This window comes from Stenella coeruleoalba, assembly GCF_951394435.1.
Source record: "Stenella coeruleoalba genome assembly, chromosome: 13".
Taxonomy (NCBI): Eukaryota; Metazoa; Chordata; class Mammalia; order Artiodactyla; family Delphinidae; genus Stenella; species Stenella coeruleoalba.
Window position 1 is genome coordinate 78,897,018 of NC_137159.1, and position 23,756 is coordinate 78,920,773.

A 23,756-nucleotide genomic window follows, 5' to 3' on the forward strand; every position below is an offset into this window, starting at 1 on the left:
CGGACCGGGGCACGAACCCGTGTTCCCCCTGCATCGGCAGGCGGACTCTCAACCACTGCGCCACCAGGGAAGCCCGTGAATTCAGCTTTGATGTTGTTGCATTTGAAATGCCTGAGAAACATCTAAGAGCATATAGAAGGACGATTCTGGAGCTTTCAGGTGAAGTCTGGGTTAGGGGTAAAAATATGGTGGTCAGTTTATATTGTAGCATTGAAGGGGAGACCTAGAGAGAGTATAGTGAGAAGACAGGAGAGCTGGAGAATTTGGAAGAGCTGGTACTTAATGGTCAGCTGGAGGAGGATATTCTAGCAAAGAAGACCGAAAAGGAACAGCCAGAAAGATGGGACCTGTATAGCTGGACAGTATGGCACGACAGTATGACATGCTGGAACGAAAGACAAGCATGTTTCTAGAAGGAGAAAATGGTTAAATTCTGTGAAACAGTGCTGAGAGGGAAATAGATAAGGACTGAAAAAAGTATCAAAGGAACTCAAAGTTGCTTATGGGTATTTTTTCCCTGAAATGGGAAGATTTCAGGGGAAGGGATGTGACTTTTATGTGGCAGTGATGGGGAAGAATCACTGTGGTCAGAATGTTAATGACGGTTGTGAGTCTAGTTAAGTAAAGGACTACCAGTTGTAAGCACAGTAGGTTGTCTAAGTCATGTTGATTAAACACCCAAATATTTGTCAGCTTTGAGTCTGGTCATATATTATAACTGCTAGTAATTCCAATGGAAGTAATACCTGTAAGTAAAAATTAAGTACCTGCTCCGGGCCAGACAGCATTCTCTGCGTACTTTATCTATATTATTTTGAATATTCTTGCATGGTATTATTCCCATTTTTGATATGAGCAAAATGAATCTTAGATGAGTTTTAACTAATTTATGCAAGGTTTCACAGCTTTCAGTGAAGGAATTGCACCTCAGTTCTGACTGAAGCCCATTGCCTTGTAATAGTAATAATTATACCACTTGTCCTTTACTGACTTACTTTAGATGAATGAATATCCCTAAGGGAACACGGTCTTTCCCCCTATTTCTATCTGAAATATCTTACATTAAGTTAATTTTTATTTCTTTTTACTTATTGATTTATTTTTTTAGTTCTTAACCATTGAAGGCAATTGGCCAGGATTGTCCTCGTAAAAACTCCTCATAATTTGTGATCCCTGTGAGGTTTTCCCCGGGTATCTTCCTCTTGATGTCGTTTCTTTTTCACTCCTGATGGCACGTAGTATAGAGTAGTTCCTTATTTTGCAAATTGCAGTGCATTACTATGTTGCTGATACCTACTGAAGTTATATTATCAACAAAAATAAGGCATATTTCCTCTTATTTTTATGAATGTGGAAAACAAGACTTCTTAATTTATATTTGGATCAGAATCACCTGGGGGTGTTTTTTACTAAACTAGGCCTGGCTGGCATCACAGGTCATTGTGACTTAGTAGACCTGTGGCAGTTACCCAGCCATGTGCATTTTAAAGCTACCCTGGGTGATTCTGATTTTATTTAATACTTATTTGATTGATTTGTGGCATAGTTTTTTTGATTTATTGTCTATTCTGTTTTTTTTAAATTGTGAAAACTAATAGGAAACTAAATTAAGCATCCCCCAAATTTCCCATTTATCTTGTAAGTGTGCAGATACATATAGGAAAACACACACAAACACACCCACCCACGCATACGTACATACATACTGCCAGTCTCAGTAACTGCTCTCTCCACATCTCTGTCTCTGTCTCCCTCTCTGTCTTTCACAAAATTATAATTTCCCCTAGCATTTCAGTCAGTTATTAATTGTTCTTTTTGTGCTTTGCAGAATGGTGATTGAGCCGAGTCTCCCAGATGAAAGTGAGTTCTTGTACGCTGCACAGCCTGAGTTGCTGAGGTACAGGACATCCCAGCTTACAGTAGAGAAGGTCATGGACTGGTATCAGAGCAGAGCGGAGGAAATAGAGCATTATGCTCTGCAGGTGAGGCCGGCAGTGCTGTGTCAGATCCTTAGCATTCAGTGCATGTTTTGGCTGCTGACAGCAGTGCCAGGGATCCTGTATATATTACTAGTTTGCAAGGGATGAAATGAAAATTTTTTATTACTTTCATTCATTTATTCTTTGCTTCAGAAGCGTTTGTGGTTTTTTTTTTTTTTTGGATTCCTAAAGAGCAAATACATACAACAAAAGCTGTTCAAAACCTTTCTTTAAAATGTAAGCTACAAAATATGTACCTACTGATCCAGATGTTACATACATGCTTAACAGGCTTAATACCATTTTAAGTCAAAAGATTGTATCAACATAGAAATGCTTGATTAGTCCCCTGTTACATTGCATGAATGCAGTGGATTGTTATTTTGCTTTCCAGGAACCCTGTTTGAGGATCTGTTTCTAACACTTTCCTGAAGTCCAAGCCTAATTTCCCTCAGTTCCCATGTGCCTTTACTGAGATGTGTAACAGCTTCATCAGAGGGGGGTGTAGAAGAGAGAGATGAGGGTTGTATTGTAGCTTAGGAGATCTAAATAGGAATCTGGACTCCTCTGCTAATAGACCTGGTGACTCTGGACCTGCTACCTACCTTTTCTGTACTTTGGTTTTTTCAGAGGGTGAGTTCTTACACTGGAGTCAGTGATAAAAAATAAAATATACAGGACAGAACATTAAAAATTCTTCCAATTGAGTTCTCTGCAAATGTAAGCAAAAGTTGTCTTCATCCTAGAGAACAGAAGTTGGCAATTCGGAGCAAAGAATGGCAGAATGGCCTTTGAAATCTCATTCAGGTCTATGGCTATACCACCCTGAACACGCCCTATCTTGTCTGAAATCTCATTCAGGGTCCGGCCAGTGGGTGTCTTTTTCATTCTACTTGCAGTTTTGGCTTTGGGCTTCCTGTCCGACAATCAGTTTTTCATTTGTCAGGAAGGGTGATTTCAGAAAGTCTGATGAACAGCTGTATTGCAGGAAGGAATAAACCCCCTTGTTTAAATTTCTGCCTAGTGTATCTGGCACAGCCCTGTGTCTGCATTTGATAGCCTTCTTGAATTTCTGCTTAATCTAATTTCTATTTTTAGTATTCATAGAATTGACAAATTATTTGCTGGAGCTGATGGGAATATTATAGATCAAACTTTTCAGAGGATGGCCAAGAATATTTATAATTGACTTTTCAGGTTTTTGAAGATGGCTAAGGACATTTGAAAATGTTTAGAATTCTAAGATACCAGAATGAAAAGAATCTCTGGAGGGGATCCAGTCTAATTCTCTATGTTATAGATAGACAAACTAAGGTCCACAGAAAAGAAAGTGAACAGCTTGCTCAGGGACACATAGTAGCAGAGCCAGACAAAATACAGGTCTCTGCATAGTATTTCTTATAGAGTCCATATAAAAATGGACAATTACACAAATCTTAATGACTGAAAGCCAGATAAATTAATCCAAAAGAGTGGATCTCAATTCTCAGACCCATTGTATTTTTTCTGTAGCAAATATTTTGTAATACTTCCTTATTATCCTGATGTGAAAATCATGGGCATACCATATTTACAGAAATAATTTCCAAAAAATTAATATAATGACTTAACTATGGTATATGGGATAAATAAAATATGTAAACGCATGGTCATGAGTACACTAAAAAAGTGACTAAAGTCAGTGAGAAATCACTTTGAACAAGATAGCTGACATTGCAGACAGATTGAGGTTTATTGAATTAAACACTACAGATTGCTGTCTGGGATGTGAACAACTCATGGTAAATATTTTTTTCAGGGTATTTGAAGGTAGGCAGGGATCAGGACAAGGTGGTTGTGTGGGACTGCCTTGCACACTGTGGAATGTCTGTTATCCCTGGCTTCCACCCTTGAATGTTAGTAAGTTCCACTAATACTTGGGAAAGACAGAAATGCTTCCTCCGATTTTCGGAGCGCCTCCTGGTGGACAGTTCTGCTTCCATTGAGAACTGTAGTCTGAGACCAGTATCACATATCTGGAAATGACCAGTTCATATCTGTCAGGTTAAGCAAAGGCATTATTTATTACTTCGCTGATTCAGGAGAAACTCACCTGTAAATAATTGATGAAGAAAGCTCTTAAGTGAGTCAAAGAGGTACATTTTTGGTAGTTTGTACAGGCACATGTGGGTTGTATACTGTGTAGCAGACATCTCTTAAGATCGATGGCATCATTTGATTTATAGGCGGTTACAAACACATGTAGTTTACTATTGTCTCTGGCTAACAAGAGAAGGGATTCTGTTTGGATCAGTTTTGTCTGAGCACTTTGTGGTTTTTAGCTGAACTTCTAGATACAACACTTGTTATTTCTTGCCTTTTTGATAGTAGCCATTGTAACGAGCAAGAGGTGATATCTCATTGTGGTTTTGATTTGCATTTTCCTAATTATTAGTGATATTGGACATCTTTTCATATGCCTGTTGGCCCTTTGTATGTCTTCTTTGGAAAAATGTCTATTCAGCTCCTCTGCCTGTATTTTTTATTTTTTGAATTTTTGAATTTCATTTTTTTTATACAGCAGGTTCTTACTACTTATCTATTTTATACATATTAGTGTATATATATGTCAACCCCAATCTCCCAATTCATCCCACCCCCACCTCCCCCGCCACTTTCCCCCGCTTGGTGTCCATACGTTTGTTCTCTACATCTGTGTCTCTATTTCTGCCCTGCAGACTGGTTCATCTGTACCATTTTTCTAGGTTCCATATATATGCATTAATATATGATATTTGTTTTTCTCTTTCTGACTTACTTCATTCTGTATGACAGTCTCTAGATCCATCCACGTCTCTACAAATGACCTGATTTCATTCCTTTTTATGGCTGAGTAATATTCCATTGTATTTATGTACTACATCTTTATTCATTCATCTGTTTACGGGCATTTAGGTTGCTTCCATGACCTGGCTATTGTAAATATTGCTGCAGTGAACATTGGGGTGCATGTGTCTTTCTGAATTATGTTTTTCTCTGGGTATATGCCCAGTAGTGGGATTGTTGGGTCATATGGTAATTCTATTTTTAGCTTTTTAAGGAACCTCCATACTGTTCTCCATAGTGGCTGTATCAATTTACATTCCCACCAACAGTGCAAGAGGGTTCCTGCATTCTTATTTATTTCACACTTAGCTGATGTACAGTATATGAGAAAACATCATTCTAAGGCCCTGTGATAAAAGAGATGAGGAAGAGAGCATTATGACTTCTGTCCTAAGACACTGAATTTTATGGGAGTGGCAAGCATTCAAGTCATATACTATTAAACATAACTTTTTAAGTTCTTTAATAAAGATACAAAGAGAAATGTTGGTAGAAGACTAAGGAAAGGACAGATAATCTGACAAATAACAGGCGAAAGCATTTATGGAGAAGTTTTGAAAAGAGGTGTTGATGATAATGATTATGATAGCAACTAATATTCCATGCGGTGCTCACATCCTGTCGTGCACTGTTATAGGTACTTTACATATGTGATTTCCTTTAATCCTTGTCACCCTAGGAGATTAGTGCTTTCCTATTCCCATCATATATACTCACACTGAGGCATGAAAATGTTGAAAAAAGAAAAAGTCATTCAGGGTCACAGACCTAGCATGTAAGGGTGCTAGGATTTGAACCCAGGTAGACTGGATCCAGAGTCCCTGTTCATAAGCTCAACTAGGGGTAGACAGAGGAATGTGCACTTTTTCTTATGCCAAAGTCATGCAAAGAGTCAGTAAGATTCTTCAGTGCTGAGTCACCTCCAGTTTCCAAAGGCAGTGGAGACAGTGGCAGAACACATAGGGCACATTGGGAGGAAGCTGCCTCAGGCACTCATGGTTACGTTTTGCCAATTCCAGGAACTCAGATATGACAGAGGGAAAAGAGAAGAATGATACTTTCAAACTTTGCCTTGTGAGTAGATAAAGAAGACATACAAAGTGTGATTAGATAGGTAGCCTTTTCCTAAAATCTCTTGTCTACTTTTTAACATGGTATATTCAGTATACAATTAGAAATGTACTTCTCTGTCTGTTCAAGACATTTCAGTTTTGGGAGTCTCCTTTTAATAAGAGGACATACTCACATGTGTATCACCAAATGATATCACTTGTTAACTTCTTCATAGAAATGAGTTGACCTAAGGCCAGAATGTAGCAAGGGACCATCAGATAGGTTATCTGCAGTTGCAGAAACTCCAAGAGCAAAAAGACAGATTGTAGAAGCCTCCCAAAAATTTTCACATGCCCGAAGGAAAGAACATGAGCTTTGAAGACAGAGATACATGCTTAGAATCTAGGAGTACCTTTACCACACTAGCTTCAGGTTACTCAAGCGTGAAAGTAAGTGATAAAAAGATAACCTACTGCACAATAGTATTTGAGATCCTCCTGTCCTTATCTGATTCTTAAGAAGGAAAAATAAGTGGGAGCAGTTCAGAAATCACTTTACTCAACGGAACCTGGGTAGTCAGCATAGCACAAAGAAAAAAAACCGCCTCAATCATAATCAAAAGCAAGGTTTGTCAGTGCTTCCTTTTGTTAGTACAGTTTTACTGTAACACAGCCACACCCATTCATTTAAGTATGGCCTGTGTTGATTTTCTGTTACAGTGGCAGAGTTGAACAAGTGTGACAGGGCTCATAAGTCTAAAATATTCACTGTCTGGCTCTTTAGAAAACTTTGCATCCCCTGCTCTGAAAAAAATCTAGAATAGCTATGTTGCCTTACACAATACATTAAGCATTGGAATCAGCAAATGGAAGCCCATAAGCCCCTAGGAATTGTTTTATGACCATAGGACATATGAAAAAAGCAAAATGCATTTCTGAAATTCCTCACTGACAACAACTCTGAAGCTGTATAGGATTTCTAGTTTCTTTTTTTTTTTTTAATATCTTTATTGGAGTATAATTGCTTTACAATGGTGTGTTAGTTTCTGCTTTATAACAAAATGAATCAGCTATTTATATACATATATCCCCATATCTTCTCCCTCTTGCGTTTCCCTCCCACCCTCCCTCCATATCCCACCCCTCTAGGTGGTCACAAAGCACCGAGCTAATCTCCCTGTGCTGTGTGGCTGATTCCCACTAGCTATCTGTTTTACATTTGGTAGTGTATATATGTCCATGCCACTCTCTCACTTCGTCCCAGCTTACCCTTCCCCCTCCCCGTGTCCTCAAGTCCATTCCCTACGTCTGTGTCTTTATTCCTGTCCTGTCCCTAGGTTCTTCAGAACCATTTTTTGTTTTGTTTTTGTTTTAGATGTCATATATATGTGTTAGCATATGGTATTTGTTTTTCTCTTTCTGACTTACTTTATTCTGTATGACAGACTCTAGGTCCATCCACCTCACTACAAATAACTCAATTTCGTTTCTTTTTATGGCTGAGTAATATCCCATTGTATATATGTGCCACATCTTCTTTATCCATTCATCTGTTGATGGACACTTAGGTCGCTTCCATGTCCTGGCTATTGTAAATAGAGCTGCAATGAACATTGTGGTACATGACTCTTTTTGAATTATGGTTTTCTCAGGGTATATGCCCAGTAGTGGGATTGCTGGGTCGTATGGTAGTTCTATTTTTAGTTTTTTAAGGACCCTCCATACTGTTCTCCATAGTGGCTGTATCAATTTACATTCCCACCAACAGTGCAGGAGGGTTCCCTTTTCTGCACACCCTCTCCAGCATTTGTTGTTTGTAGATTTTTTGATGATGGCCATTCTGACTGGTGTGAGGTGATACCTCACTGTAGTTTTGATTTGCATTTCTCTAATGATTAGTGACGTTGAGCATCCTTTCATGTGTTTCTTGGCCATCTGTATATCTTCTTTGGAGAAATGTCTATTTAGGTCTTCTGCCCATTCTTGGATTGGGTTGTTTGTTTTTTTGATATGGAGCTGCATGAGCTGCTTGTAAATTTTGGAGATTAATCCTTTGTAAGTTGCTTCATTTGCAAATATTTTCTCCCATTCTGAGGGTTATCTTTTTGTCTTGTTTATGGTTTCCTTTGCTGTGCAAAAAGCTTTTAAGTTTCATTAGGTCCCATTTGTTTATTTTTGGTTTTATTTCCATTTCTCTAGGAGGTGGGTCAGAAAGTATCTTGCTGTGATTTATGTCATAGAGTGTTTGCCTATGTTTTCCTCTAAGAATTTTATAGAGTCTGGCCTTACATTTAGGTCTTTAATCCATTTTGAGTTTATTTTTGTGTATGGTGTTGGGGAGTGTTCTAATTTCTTTCTTTCATATGTAGCTGTCCAGTTTTCCCAGCAGCACTTATTGAAGAGGCTGTCTTTTCTCCATTGTATATTCTTGTCTCCTTTATCAAAAATAAGGTGACCATATGTGCGTGGATCTATCTCTGGACTTTCTATTCTGTTCCATTGATCTATAATTCTGTTTTTGTGCCAGTACCATACTGTCTTGATTACTGTAACTTTGTAGTATAGTCTGAAGTCCGGGAGCCTGCTTCCTCCAGCTCTGTTTTTCTTTCTCAAGATTGCTTTGGCTATTCGGGGTGTTTTGTGTTTCTCTGCCTGTATTTTAATTGGGTATTTGTTTTTTGTGTTGTTGATCTGTTTGAGTTCTTTATATATTTTGGAAATTAACCCTTTATCAGATACATGATTTTCAAATATCCTCTTCCATTTGGTAGGTTGTATTTTCATTTTGTCGATGGTTCCCTTTGTTGCGCAGAGGCTTGTTAGTTTGATACAGTCCCACTTGTTTATTTTTGCTTTTGTTTCCCTTGCCTGAGGAGACAGATCCAGAAAGATATTGCTAGAATGATGTCAAAGAGCGTACTGCCTATGTTTTCTTCTAGGAGTCTTAGAGTTTCAGGTCTTACTCAAGTCTTTAATCCGTTTGGAATTGATTTTTGTGCATGATGTGAAATAGTGGTCTAGTTTCATTCTTTTGCATGTAGCTGTCCAGTTTTTCCAACACCATTTATTGGAGAGACTGTCCTCTCTCCATTGTGTGTTCTTTGCTCCTTTGCCAGAAATTAGTTGTCCATATATATGTGGGTTTATTTTTAGACTTTTAATTCTGCTTTATTGATCTATGTGTTTCGTTTTCTGCCAATACCAGTTTTAGTGTTTAATGACTGAAATTTGGGTTACAAAATATTTATTCAGGTTTTTAAAAAATAGCACTAACAAAAAGAAAAAGGCCTATACTGGAATGTAAAATAAATTATCATTTTTTACATTTCTTTCTTTATTTTATTAATACTTTATTTTTTAGAGGAGCTTTAGGTTTATAGAAAAATTGAGTAGAAAGTACAGAGTTCCCATATATTCCCCTCACTTTCTGCCCTACCCACTAGTTATCCCTATTATTAACATCTTGCATTTGAGTGGTATGTTAGTTACAATTGATGAATCAAGATGTCGTTCAGTGGGCAAATGGATTAATAAACAGTGGTACATCCACACAATGGAATATTACTGAACTCCAGAAAAGAAATGAGCAATCAAACCATGAAAAGGTGTGGGGGAACCTTAAATGCATATTACTAAGTTAACGAAACCAGTCTGAGAAGGCTATATACTGTTTGATTCCCATCATGTGACATTCTGGAAAAAGAAAAATGATGGAAACAGTAAAAAGATCAGTGATTGCCAGGGGTTGGTGGTAGAGAGATGAATAGATGGAACACAGAGAATTTTTAAGGCAGTGAAAATACTCTGTGTGATACCATAATGACGGATACCTGTCAGTCTACTTTGGTCCGAACACACAGAAAGTAAACACCAAGAGTGAACCCTAATGTAAACTGTGAACACTGAGTGATATGGTGTGTCAGTATAGGTTCACTGATTGTAACAAAGGTGCTACCCTGCTGGGGGATGTTGGTAACGGGGGAGGCTGTGCATGTGTGGGGACCGGGGTGATGTGGGGAATCTCTGTAGTTTCTGCTCATTTTTGCTGTCAACCTAAAACTGCTCTAAAAAAGAAAGTCTGTTAAAAACAAAAACAAAGTTAGCACTTTCTGAAATATGATTTTTTTAAGTCTAATTATAATTCCTAGACATCCTGATTTCTGTTTTAGTAATCAAGAGTAATTATAAAGATTTGCTGTGCACCTGAAACTATTACAAAATTGTTAATCAGCTGTACCCCGATATAAAATAAGAAGTTAAAAAAATGAATAATTATAAAGAAAGGAAAGTGATTTGGGGATGCTTTATTTAGTTGGCTGTATACTCTTTCATCTCTTTGATTTATTTAAAAACACTTATAATAGGGGTATTGTTCTTTAGCTTCATTTTATGTATTGACGTTTCATGTGGCTTATGCTATAATCAAAGTGGTATCTGGCATAGTTTTATCTTTTTCATTTTTACAGGTTAAACTGATGTAGTGCTACTTCTTCCTTAGCGCCTACAAATGGCTTTTGGAAATCTTGTTTGTTGGTTTAGGAAAATGTGTACATATAGTGGTGAAATTTATCTGTTGGGGGCTTGGGGTATATGGTATAATTCTGTAAGTTGTTAACAGAACCTACTTTAAGGTGTCAGTAATTTGATTTTCAAACATTTTTACTTCAGTGGTTATTTTGGAAAGCAACAACGTCAAAGTTGGTATTAGAAACACAGATCTGGATTGCAAAATTGGTTGAGTGTGTTACAAATTGCTAATGTACTATGTGTTCAGACTGTTGCACAAAGTTGTGCTTTACATGTCGAGTTTCTTCATACTTTCTGAGATTTTCTGAGTTTTTAAGAACTTGGTATACAAGTAGATGTGGCTTTTCCGACATTAATTGTCCTTTTGTTGAGGTATTGCCGGATCCCTTCCCTTTTGCCTCATGCCTTCTCTACCTGTAGTTTCCTCCCTTATTTTTATTTGCGCCACTCTTTTCAACTGAACATGCAGTTCTTCCTTTTTCACCTCTTCACCTGTTAATCTCTGAGTCCTGGAAGGGCTTTGGGTGGATCTGTGATATCGCTTGGCATTTTTTCTTTGTGCTGCGTGACTGTTTCCTCTCCCCGTTTCCTCCTTTCCTCGCACCAATGCTTCCTTCATCATTCTCAGCAGTGATTTTGCTTTGTATTTCATGGTGAAAGTTGAGAAATCACTTCCATTTGCCCTACTCTTTCCAGTTTTCCCACAGGAAGAGGTCTCTCTTGCATTCTCCTGAACTTCTTTCTTTACCCGTATCCTGGATTCCACACCGCCCCCTGCTCGGGATTGTTCTAGCAGTCATTTTTTCTCTCTCTCCTGTATCTTCAACCTCTGGTCTATTACCCCCCTGCCTTTTTTTGGACATAAAAAGTTCAAATCACTCCTATTTCATATATATATATATATATATATATACACACACACACACACACACACACACACGTATATATATATACATGAAATAGGAGTGTATATATATATATATATATATATATATATATACACGTGTATATATATACACATGTATATACTCAGAGACTTATATTTATATATAAATTAGAGCCATTTTCTCCCTAGCTTCCGTTTTATCTGTCTTCTTTCCATCGCAGCTCAGCTCAGAGGTAGCCACTCTGCCCTTTGCAATCACTTCCTCAGTGTTTGTTTACTCCTCGTTTCCCTGGTGTCTGGCTACTCCTTGTCACTCCACGGAAACTCCATCAGTAAGGTTCCCTGCTCGCCTTTTAATGTCAGATCGCCTTCATTTGGTGTTGAACAACTTTGTCCTTTGACACTACTGCTTCCTTTTCCCTGCAATCTCTTCTCCTTAGGCTTCTGTGATGTCATTTCGCTTTCTTCATTGTCTTTGTCTTAGTTGTTCATGTTCCTCTCCGCAGTGTGGCTCAGAGTCTTTGGCTTGTCCCTTAAATATTGCTGTCCCCCCAGGGGGCTATTCTTGTCACTAGTAGAGAGTCTTCTGGTATTAGTAATTGCAGTTCTCCTAACTAGTCTGCTTACTTTCAGCCCAGTCCATTTCCAGTCCATTCATATTTCATTTGTCATTCATTCAATAAATACTGAGTATTCTTTCCAAAGTGTAAGTCTATTATGACATGCCTCAGCCGAAAATCCTTTAAATTTGCATTTTGGGGTAAACTGCAAATTCCTTAGCTCAGCAAACAATGTTTTTTTTTATCTGGCCCTTCTCTGCTACTCTAGCCTCGTTTTTCATCACTTCACTTCATACCTTCTTTTCAGTTTATGGAACTAATCGTACTTCCTAACATTCATGCATCTCTGCCTTCCATGCTGTTCTCCTGCGCTTCTTCTTTCTTTACTTACTAATATCCACTGATGCTTTAAAACCCATTTTAAGTGTTCTCCCCTCTGGGAGACTTCGTGACTCTCCGGTTGGGCTCCTTGCCCTCTTCTTTGAGATCCCAGGCACCCTCACTCCACTTCAATCATTAATTTACCAGATTGTGTTTCCCTACAAGATGGAGACATCTTTGAAGGAAGAGACCTCATCTTATTCAGTTTTGTATTCCTGACACTTAGAATGGTGTTCAGTTCATAGTAGGTTCTCAATAAATAATTGCTTTTCTAGGAGTAAGGGAGCAAGTAAGGAGAAGTATAAGGCGCTGGGGGTTAAGGCCACATTAGATGATTCTGCTTTCAATCAGAATATGTCCATTTTATAAACCTGATCAAGTGATGAGAGTGAAATTGCTGTGTATTGAGCATCTGCAGAAAGATTATTCTTTGTTTTGTTGTAAGGGAGGTCTAAGTAGTTGAATTGGGACAGAGAAGGTTGAATTAATCAGTTAATCGTTCAGCAAGAGTTTATTGAATGTCATCTATAGGGAGGACTTGTGGAAGGAGAGGTACTGTACAGGACTATGGAAGCCAAGCATTCTTTTTGGGGCAGAGTGGTATAGTGAAAATAGGTTAATTTGACATTATCACTACCTAGCTATGTTTTTTTATTTTTATTTTTTTCCTGCTTGTTAATGTTCTGAGAATTAAATAGACAAATATATGTAAACAGCTCAGTAAACTGTAATGCTCTACAAATTGAAGATGGTTGTCTTTCTTTTATTTTTATTTTCAGTATTTCTTGGTGATTATTTGATTCTTTTGGGACAGTTTGGTGCTAATATATTTCATAAAGAAGTCTGATATTTTTGTACTGAATAAAAAAGTATGTAGTAATACAGTTTTATGTAAAATGATTATAAGGATTATTGCTAGATTCTATACTAGAGGCTTTTACTTTAGAATATATCGAAAAGAAAGATATAATACTCAGAGACTTACTGTTGCCTTTCCATTTTAGGTTGACTGTGCATTGTCACTTATTCGACTTGGAATGGAGCGGAATATTCCTGGTTTGCTGGTTCTCTGTGATAATTTGGTTACTCTGGAAGCATTGGTTTATGAAGCAGGGTGTGATTTAACCCTAACCTTGAAAGAACTCCAGCAGATGAAAGACATTGAAAAACTAAGATTACTGATGAATAGTGTAGGTTTTATTTTAAAACTTTCTTTTTAACTATTCTATATGTACTTTGATTAATATGTGTCTCAAAGCCAAAGATGTAGTGTCCTTCAAACCAGAGAACTTAGTCAATAAAGGAAGGTTTCTTGACTTAAAAAAAAAAATCAAGTTTTATGAATAAATTACTGAAGGCATCCAGAACCACTTTGGCTGGTTTTGTACCTTCTTTGCCCTTCATCCATAGTTATCTGTACATGACTTTCTTTCCCCCTTCTAGCGAGGCATATTTAAATTAGCTGTCATTCTCATAATCATGTTTCTAATCCTCACTTTGTTAAAATTCCCAACTACTTGTATATTCAGATGATTGGCTGGGTGGTTGTATGAAGAAAACATCTTGGCTTCAGGGTTTGTATGTGAAGGAGAATTTGCCCGGCCATTTGTAGATTTTTTTTGGGGGCGGGGAGTACAGTCTCCAAAGTTAGGAACTGATTTCTGCTGAGCCCACTTTTCCTCTCTTTCTCATGCCTCTCACCATCTTTTTTTCTCTTATCAATCCCCCTTTTCTCTTTCCCTCTGTCCCCACCTTCCTTTTCTCTTACTAATTTCTTTTCCCTATGATCCACCCAGTGAAAATTGAGTTGTGTTACATGCAAGATGCCTCTTAAGAGATTCAGGTGTATCTCCTGGGATAAAGACGAGAAAGGATTGTATAATTTCAGGGATAATGAGTAAGATTATGTGTGTCATTTGGAGTTTCATGAAGGTGGATGTGAAGGGGTAAAACAAACAGAAGAAGAGGAAAAGTGTGGAAGAGAATCTGGGATTTCTCAAGTGACTCCTTTCTAGAGCTTCTTTATGCGGATCTCTCTCTGTTCTTTTCCCTTTCACATTTTCTGTCGGCCTATCCCACCCCCGCCCCCACCCGCTAACTCTTTTTACACATACACATACATACACTTTTGAGGTAGAATCTCTCTTTGCTCTGGAAGACCTCAGGACTGAGCAGCAGTAGGAGTAATAGTAGCAGCAGCGTGTTTGTCTTACAGAGCTGGGCTTAGGCTGTCACGACCTAGTAGCATGTACCATGGTACTAGGGTGGTCATGGTGCTAAAGAGATGGATCACAGTGCTCTTGCTGCTGTTGGCTCTACCAACCCCAGGCAGAAGGTGAGTCTCCTTGTGAGGCGTGAATTGGAGTATGTTTTAGAAAGTGTTGGGCTTTCCTTGTTTCACACAGAGTCTGATTATCCTTGAGCTTTAACTTGTCTGTTATTATCAGGTATTTAATTTAACGTGTGTTTGTTTTGGTGAATTACATTTTCAGTGTTCTGAGGACAATTATGTGACAAGTGCCTACCAGTGGATGGTTCCCTTTCTTCATCGTTGTGAGAAACAGTCTCCTGGTGTGGCTAATGAGCTATTAAAGGAATATTTAGTAACTTTAGCTAAAGGAGACTTAAAATTTCCCCTGAAGATATTTCAGCATTCCAAGCCTGATGTAAGTAGAAACTTTAACATCTTAAAAAAATCTCTGTACTTTTTTCCCTACAGAATTAGGTTCTATTTACAAATTTTTTAATACTAGGCTTTGCAAGTAATTTCTCTTTAAACAGAAGAAGTAGTTATCATTTTATTCTTTAAAAATGTTTTAGCAGTTTAGTCCAAAAATTTTTTGGAAGTTTTTAAGATTATGTTTACCTTGATTGATTTACTCCAAAGTTTGTTGACTCTTTACTACCTTGTGGAAACTGGCAATACCAAAAAGACTAATAATTGAAAGGTATTGAATTCTTACTATACGTAGGCACTTTACAAGTGTTAACTCATTTAATCCTTGTAACAATCCTATGATGTAGATATTTTGATTATATTACTGTTACAGGAAAAGAAAATCGTGATACAGAGTGGTTAGGCAATTGCCCGGGGTCACAGTAAGGAGTGGAACCTTGGGTTCAAACATAGGTTTTCTAGTTTCCCAGCTGTGTTCTTAACCATTATGCTTTACTGTAACACCAGTAGAAGAAGAAGAAAAGACTTCTACCCTGGAGGACCTTCAAAATATTTGTTAAAATTTTTAGGATCCCATAAGGAGATCTTATAATTATTCTTAATAACTCTTACATTTGCTGAAGACTGACCTATCTATCTGTCTATCTTCTATCATCTATCTATCTATCTGTCTTTTTTATAGAAATCAAATAGTTGTTCAGATTTACTGGTGATAAATCGTTTTGTTAAGTCCAGGTTACTATTGAAATGTAAATAACCTCTTAATTTAACCATAAATCAAATATACTGTTTCAAGGGATAGTGGCTCCCTTTCCATTGGAGGGGACTCAATCAGAGTGGCGTAGTCACTCGAGGCACTGACTTTGCAGTGAGAGGTAAAGCATTAGGTTGGGATTCAAGCAGAAGCATTGAAGGCCCCTTCTAATCCTAAATTCTAATTGGAAGTACTCCTTGTACTAGCCTTTGTTAGCAATTTGATGTCCTCTGAGGTATATGGTCATAGACCATTATAATCAAGCTGAAAAGGAAAGCATTGCGTAGTTAATCTCACACATTTTTTGGTTTCTGGAAGGGCTGTCTGTCAGAAATATCTCTGTTCATTGGCTATTTAAAGTTTTCCATCTTCTCATAAGCAGTTTCCACTTAGTATTCTGATTTTAAATTTGGCGTGGTTTACTATGAGCCGAGGGCGGGCTGCTTATGACAGCAGAATGCTATGTGAGAAGCAGGATGGGTTGAATATGAATGTTTTATGAGGAAGAAAGAAGTGACTTTAAATTCTTCGAGTAATCTTGTTTGTGATCCTTCTTCCTTACAGAGTCTTGTAAATCCTTTGTATATAGTCAGCTTTTTGTTGTTTTTACTCGGTAATTTATCATGTGCCTTTTGAATAAAATATATAGCCATTTGCCTTTCTTGAAATATGTCAAAATCAAAGCAGAGAATAATGGTGTTGCTGGGCTCTTCCTTTCCAATCCACCCTCTCCTTTTCTATCGATGTTATCTTTCCACAGCACAAATTTGATCATGTCATGGTCTACAGAAAATCTCTGGTGGCCTCCCATTGCCTGCAGGGTAAATGTTGGCGTGGAAGGTTCTTTGTGGTCTGCTTCTAGTCTACCTCTTCAGCCTCATTTCCCTTCATGAATGCACTGGTTTACCCACACTAACTTTTCACCTCTTGACCCTATCAGGTTCTTTCATGCCTTTTTGTGTTCTGTGAGGCTATTTCCTTTGCTTGTGATAATCAGACCCCTTTCCTTCATTTAACAAATACCTGCCTACCCTTCAGGATCCTGCTGTCCAAGACTCCCTCTGCTGTGAAACCTCTGGGGACTTATCTGTGCTAGGGTGGGCCTTGTAGCTGCCTCTAGAATAATGCATCTCTCACTGTGCTGTCATTGCTTGTTCAAGTTTGTCTCTCCCTCTCTTTGTTTCCTGGGTCTGTCCGCTCTGTCTCTGGTGTCTGTACTGCCAGGGACTAGCGCGGTGCCTTGTAGCGAGCAAGTGCTCAGTGCGCTTGGGCAGGGCAAATGAAGGAGTGAATGATTGACTCTGGGTTCATTATGATGCTTTAGATCACTTGGTTACATTTATTTGCTGTGCTAGGATTGTCCTTGGAGCATTGTTTTTATTTTATTTTCCTTGACTGTTCGCGAAAAGAATTTACCTTGGATCTGCCATGAATCATGCACAAGGTATTTTTAGTGCTCTAAAGGGAGCCGTGATTTCTGTATCCAGCAGCTTAGGTTAAGGTATGCTGCATTAACAAATGACCTTGCAATCTTAGTAGTTGACAACAGCAAACATTTATTTCTCACAAGTGTCGTGTAGGCTGTGGTTGGGTTGGGCTTCTGCTGTGTTCCATGTCCTGTTCATTCCAGGACTCAGGCTGAAAGAACAGTCCCCTTTTCTAACTTGTGGCACAGGAAAAAGAACAAAGAACCACACAGTGGCTCTTAAAGCTTAGCTCCCAGTGCCTCAGATTACTCCCTCTCACATTTCACAGGCTGAGGGCTCTGTGGCCACACCTGGTGTTAATGGGGCAGGGAAGAACAATCCTCTACTAGAAAGAGGGGAGCGAATAATGGGAACAATAAGACAAATACAAATTTGTCTTTTCAACTATCTCATGTGTTTCAAACTCTTCCTCTCTCTTTTATAACATCCTGATTTTAAGCACTCATTTCTGATTTTAAGCCGTTGCTCTTTGCTTGAATCCCTCTTTGGGAAGTGAAACTTGTGAAGTAACTTGGGCAAGTCTGGATAGAGATGACTTGGGAATAAAATATTCTACCTTCTCGTATCGTTTTCTGTCTTTTATACTGTTTTTTTTAATGCATTTGTGCATCAGAACTATATGGATTAAACAGAAAACAATTTTCTAGGCCCAACCCAGGTATAATAGATTAGAATTTGGGGGAATATGGAATATGCCACTCTTGTTTTTGCTGTTCCCACCATTCTCCTACAGTGAAGGTCACTTTAACCTGATCGGGTATTGAGCTGTTTCAGGTTTCAAAAAGACTGTCCTATTTCCAATTCTCCCGTATTCCTAGGGTGTGGTCCTTTGGGGGTCCAAATTAGAAGTATTGAATACTTACTAGGCCCTTCTGCTTGTAGATACCAGACTGTATTCCAGTAATGGGGACAAATGGGGAAGTCTCCTTAACACTGTAAACTCTCAGCTGCAATTTCCTGTTGGCCTACTTTGGGCCCACACTCCTTAGGAAATTGAAAAGTGCCTCCAGGACTGTGCTGTTCAGTATGGTAGCCACTAGCCATGTGTGGTTATATAAACTAAAATATAAAATTGAAAACTGTTACCCAGTCTCACTAGTTTTCTGTGCTATTCGCAGTATTTGACAATTACAAACAGTGCTGCAACGAGTAAGCTGTTTATATTTATTTTGTATTATTGGCATATCTTCAGGGTATATTACTGCAAGGGGATTCCGGGCTCTAAAGGCAGGGTTGTGTTGGTATTACCACATTTCTCTCCAGACGGGTTGTTCCAATTTACATTTCCACCAGCAATGTATGAGCATGGCTGTTTCTCCACAACTTTGCAGACACAATTTGTTGTCTTATTTAAAAGATTTTGCCACCGTGATGGGTGAAAAGTTACCTTTCGGTGTTGTTTTAATTCGTACGTCTCTAAACATGAGTGAATTTGAGCATTTTCCCATATGCTTGAGGGGCATTGTCGTCTTTGTGAACTGTCCCTTCCTGCCTTTTCCCCATTTTTGTGAACTGTCCCTTCCTGCCTTTTCCCCATTTTTCACTTTGATTTTTGTTTCTTTGTGCCTTAACTTTTAGAAATTCATATATATTAGTGTAATTAGTCCTTTTTCTGTGGTTTCTATTGTGAATATTTCACCCAGTGGGTAGGTTGTCTTTTGACTTTGTTTACGGTGTATTATGTCATGCAGAATTTTTTACAGTTTATTTTTTGTGGAATCAAATTGAGCAATTTTTTTTTTAATTGCTTCTGTATTTTGAAACATGGTGGAAAAGCTTTTCCCATTACAGGGTTAAAGAAGAAATCACTCATGTTTTCTTCTAGTACTTGTGTGGCTTTATTTTTATGTTTAGACCCCTAATCTATTTGGAGTGTGTTCTTTTGCAGGGTGTGAGATACGGATCTATTTTATGTTTTCCCTTATGCTACCTAATTGTTGCAGCACCATTTATTAAAAAAGTTTATCTGTACCTGAGTGATTTGAGATGCCACCTTTGTCATATACAAAATTTCCATTTGTTTTGAGTCTAATTCTAGAGTTTCTCTATTGTTTTATTGGTCTGGTTGTCCATATACTAAGTACCACACTGTTTTAAATTATAGAGATTTTATAGTCTGGTATGGGTAGTATTCCTCTGTAGTGTTTTCTTCCCCCAGTTTTTCAAAAGTTATTCTTGTATATATATTTTTTCTATCTGAACTTTAGTATAATGTCCAGTCACCCTATTCAAGAATAGGGGACATCATTGTATTTGTTCATATCTTTCTTACTGTCTTTTGGGGGTGTTTAAAACTTCTCCTTATATAGGTTTTGCACATTTCTTGTTAAATCTATTCCTAACCACTTAATTTTCTGCTTACATTACAAATTGGGTTTTATTTACCCTCATTTTCTCTAACTTTATTGTTCGTGTATATGAAAGTTATTGATTTTTGTATGATAATTTTCAGTGATCCTTTCACTGTTTCATTGAGTTCTTTTGTTGCTTGTTTCTCTGGGGTTTCCCAAGTATTCTAGCTTAACATCTGTTGTTCTTTTTCTAGTTGTCTACTAGTGCATAATTTTAAGACCCTTTGAAAGAAATTATGACTTTGTTACATTTTACTTTGCTATGCAATATGGGAGATAATTAGCAGCCCATGGTGGGGAAGGTTTATTGATTTCTTGGAAATCAATAAGACTTTTTCTTGGAAAAGACTTTTTCTTGGAAAAGTCTTAGGACTTTCTTGGAAAGAAAAAAAGACTTTTTCTTGGAAAAGTCTTAGGACTTTCTTGGAAAGTCCTAAATGGCCCCCTTCTGTTAGCTTGAGGTGGGACAAATGATGGTTTAATAGTGACCACTGAGATATTAGTACAGGAATAATGAGAATAAAAGGAAGTGTGTCTTACTATATGAAGTTGGACATCTGTAGAGAGTCTAATAGGACAATAGTGAAAAGTATCTTAATGTGAGCCTTATGATTCACGTACACAGTAGAGTGTATTAAGAAGGCTATGCTGAGTGGCATAGGAAGAGAACGGAAAGGTGCCATGGGAGTACAGAGAGGAAAAAGAATTCATGTAGAGAGTCGTATGAGGATTTATCCATTGGACCAGCAGTTAGCAAGTATAAGCAAGAGACTCTGGAAATCTGGGGAAGTCCAACTGAAGTCAGCCAAATGGACATAAAACTGGAGTATTCGGGAGATTTTAGAGACTAAGGTTTTAAGAAGTTCCTCGAGAAGACATTCCAGGTAGGAGTAGAATAAGACAAGGGGACGTAATCAAACTAACGATATGTTTAGATAAAGGCAAGTTATTTAACCTGAGTGGACTAAAACTTTGAGCAGAGAGGTAGTGATTCATAGGACTGGAAAAGTGGGTGGGCACCAGGCCATGAAGGAGCCTGAGTGGAAGGCAAAAAGCTTGCTCTTTACCTTTCACGCTGAAGGTCTACTAAAGGGTTTTGAGCATGTCTGATCAAATAGGGACTCTAGAACATTCAACTTTCAAGTGACACTTCAGCGTCTCAGGGAGGGAAAGACAGGAAGCAGGAAGATATCATAAGCATTCTACATGTATTAATTTATTTAATCCTCACAACAATGCTATTAAGAAGATGTTAATATTCCAGTTTTATAGATGAGAAAAACAAGGCACAAATCTGTAATTTTTATATCCCAGAAAATACTTTAAGAATGGGTCTCTGTGGTTTACAATGGGAAAGTGACCCCCAATAGCCATTTTTCTGCATCAGAAATATGGAGTGTATTTTGGGATATGAATATTACCGCATTGCAATGCGACTTCTTTCGAATAGAATGTCAATACTGTTGTGTTAAATGACTAATACATAATGCACACTGAAAAATAGTAAGTTTGAACATCTCTGAATATTAGTTGAGGAATTTTATATATTTTTGTGATTGAAACACATAAAATTTGGTTTTAGGGTTAGAAATGTTGTTTTTAATGAATTGCCTTTTTAGTTCACTGTGTTTCTTCTATCTACTTTATCTTGAATGGGTCATGAATTGAAGAATCTGTTTTCAGCAGATGCATAGCTTATGGGTACAAATTTTCTTTTCTTGCTGATTCTGTAATTAAAATGCAATTTCATTGAGAATAATTAAAGACCCCAAAAGTCTGTAAGCTAAAGAAAAACCAAGATTTGTTTCTGTGGCTGATTAACTGCGCTATTTAATATTCTATTGACAGTGGTACTGGGATATGGCAAAATTGAATGTAAATCTATTGACATTTAGCACAACATGCTTTATTTCTCTAGTTGCAGCAAAAAATCATTCCTGATCAGGACCAACTGATGGCAGTAGCACTAGAATGCATCTATAACTGTGAACGAAATGACCAGCTCGCTCTTTGCTATGACTTATTAGAATGTCTGCCACAGAGAGGATATGGGTAAGAACCCACAGTGTGCCTTTGTTATGGTTGTGTCTTTTTACTCTAACAGTTAAAATGAAGATGTTGCTTCTCTGAATGTTCATTATAGAGAATTTTGGGAATATAAAGAAGAAAATGAGATCACGTGCAAACCTGTTGTCTCGAGATAGACACTTGTTTTTCTAACAGTATATAGGACGTCACTATAATTTTAACCTTGATAATTATCCATTAAAAAGCAAGCAAGAATATCACTACCACCACAACAAAAAGTACTCTCTTAAGTGGATAAACGGTGATATCTCTTTGTTTTAAATTGTGTTTCTAATTAAGCTTTTTCCTTATTTATGGGCTAGTTGTGTTTTTTCTATGAATTGTTTGTTCTTGGCCCTTGCCCAGAGTAAAACTTCTAAGTACTAATGTATGGATATACATACCTCATTTAGCGGTACGCAAATCAGATTATATTTTCTCTTTGCAAGTCACATAACAATCATTCCTTTAATCACTCTTTTAACACACAGTACATATTATAAATTTCATATCTGGAGAAGTTAATAACAGCACATGGAAAAGCATGAAAACTGAATGAAAAATCGGTGGGCCTGTTTCTAAGCCTTTGTGACTACAGCTGAGTCACGTAACTTCTATGGTCATCAGTTTCCTCATTTGCAAAATCAGTTGTTTAGACAAGAAGTCTTCCTCATGCTTTGGTTTTCTTCTCCTCTCTTTTCCTTCCAAGGAAATTTTTATTTTTGTGTGTGAAATGAATGATAGAAGTCACTTGATTTTGCAACCCAATGTGAAATAATTGTTTCACGTAGTCATTAATAGAATTGAAATCAGGTGAAAAATTGACGGGGAAGGGATACTTGCATGGTACCAAAGTATTACCTTTAGCAAATATTTTTTTTTTGGGAATTGCAAAGGGGAAATTGACCTTTATAAAGTCTAAGTCTCACTGCCGTCACCTTTGATCAAGTTATCAAATATGGCATCGCTTACAATCAGGCAGCCTAGCCATACGTGCCTCCTGGTGAGAAGCAGTATGAAGTAAAATTACTTACCCTGAATCTAATCAATCCTTTAAGCCAAACTTCTAGTTTACAGTCAATGTAGGGAATAAGAGAACAAGTTAAATAACACCATGAAGAAAAGAAACAGATAAATACAGACTGTGAGATATTCTACAGGTCATATTGTCTTTTCACTTTGAAAAGTCAGTGCCATGGAGAAAAACAAATTGGTGGGGATGAGGAGGTGCTATTCCAGAATCATGAAGTCCAAGGGAACATGATCCCCTTCTAATTTTTAACCATAAAGTAAATAATGTATGTACTAGTTAAAATCAGGGTACAGGAAGACTTGTAATCGGTAAAAAACTATTGGTTGCTCTCCTTCCCCATCCTTTGATACCTGTCTTCTAAAAGTAAGCACTCATTATAGATCATGCTTTTCTTCTTGACTTTGCCTGCCTCCTTTAACATATTGTGCTAACGTTGTTATTTATTGATTTTACAATTTTAGATGATTATTGACTTCCTTTCATTGAAGCCTACCCTTCCCCCATACCTACTTCTCTTAACCATTCTTTTCAGTGTAGTCAAAGTGGTATTTCTATCATTATGATTATGTATATACTGTTTACACAGAGCTGGGTATGATTATATTTCCTTTTTATGCAACTTTTTGCTTTTCGTGGATTGAATAATTTCCTTTTTTGTCGTTTTTTGTTTCCATTTACCTCCTTCACTCTTCTGACAGAAGTGTAAAATTCCTTTTCAAGGTCAAAAATATCTAGTAATCTCTCCTTTCTCTTTTCACTCTATGTCTCTCTCTCTCCCTCTTACTTTTGAAACATCTTTCTTAGAATTGTCTTTTCTCTTCCTTTGATAAGAATTGTTCGCTACTCTGCTGTACAGCATTCATCCTTGGACTTTCGTTTGCGTCTCTCTTGTGTTGCATATTGCATTTCTGGGATTATCTTTTCCTTTCTTTGCTTATTCCCTTATTTTGATGGAACATAATCTTGAATAGCTTCCTGTCAAATATTGCATGGAGGCATGTTTATTTTAAGACTATCATATGTCAAAAAAATATCATAATTGCATTGTTACACTTGACGGAAGGCTTGGCTGTGTATGGAATTGTAGGTTTCTGATCCTTTTCCTTGTGAGTTTCGAAGGCATCACTCTTGTCTTCT

General features: G+C 37.5%; 1 protein-coding gene across 3 annotated transcripts in view; it reads left to right on the top strand.

The window, feature by feature from the left end:
• The window catches only part of NBAS (NBAS subunit of NRZ tethering complex), a 340,369-nt gene that overhangs the window by 127,510 nt on the left and 189,103 nt on the right, over positions 1-23,756 (top strand). For all 3 annotated transcript variants that reach the window (XM_079940671.1, XM_079940670.1, XM_079940672.1), the window contains 4 exons: positions 1,829-1,982; positions 13,255-13,440; positions 14,743-14,916; positions 21,438-21,571. In XM_079940671.1, the coding sequence (XP_079796797.1) occupies positions 1,829-1,982; positions 13,255-13,440; positions 14,743-14,916; positions 21,438-21,571 (648 nt within the window). The remainder of the gene's footprint in view (positions 1-1,828; positions 1,983-13,254; positions 13,441-14,742; positions 14,917-21,437; positions 21,572-23,756) is intronic.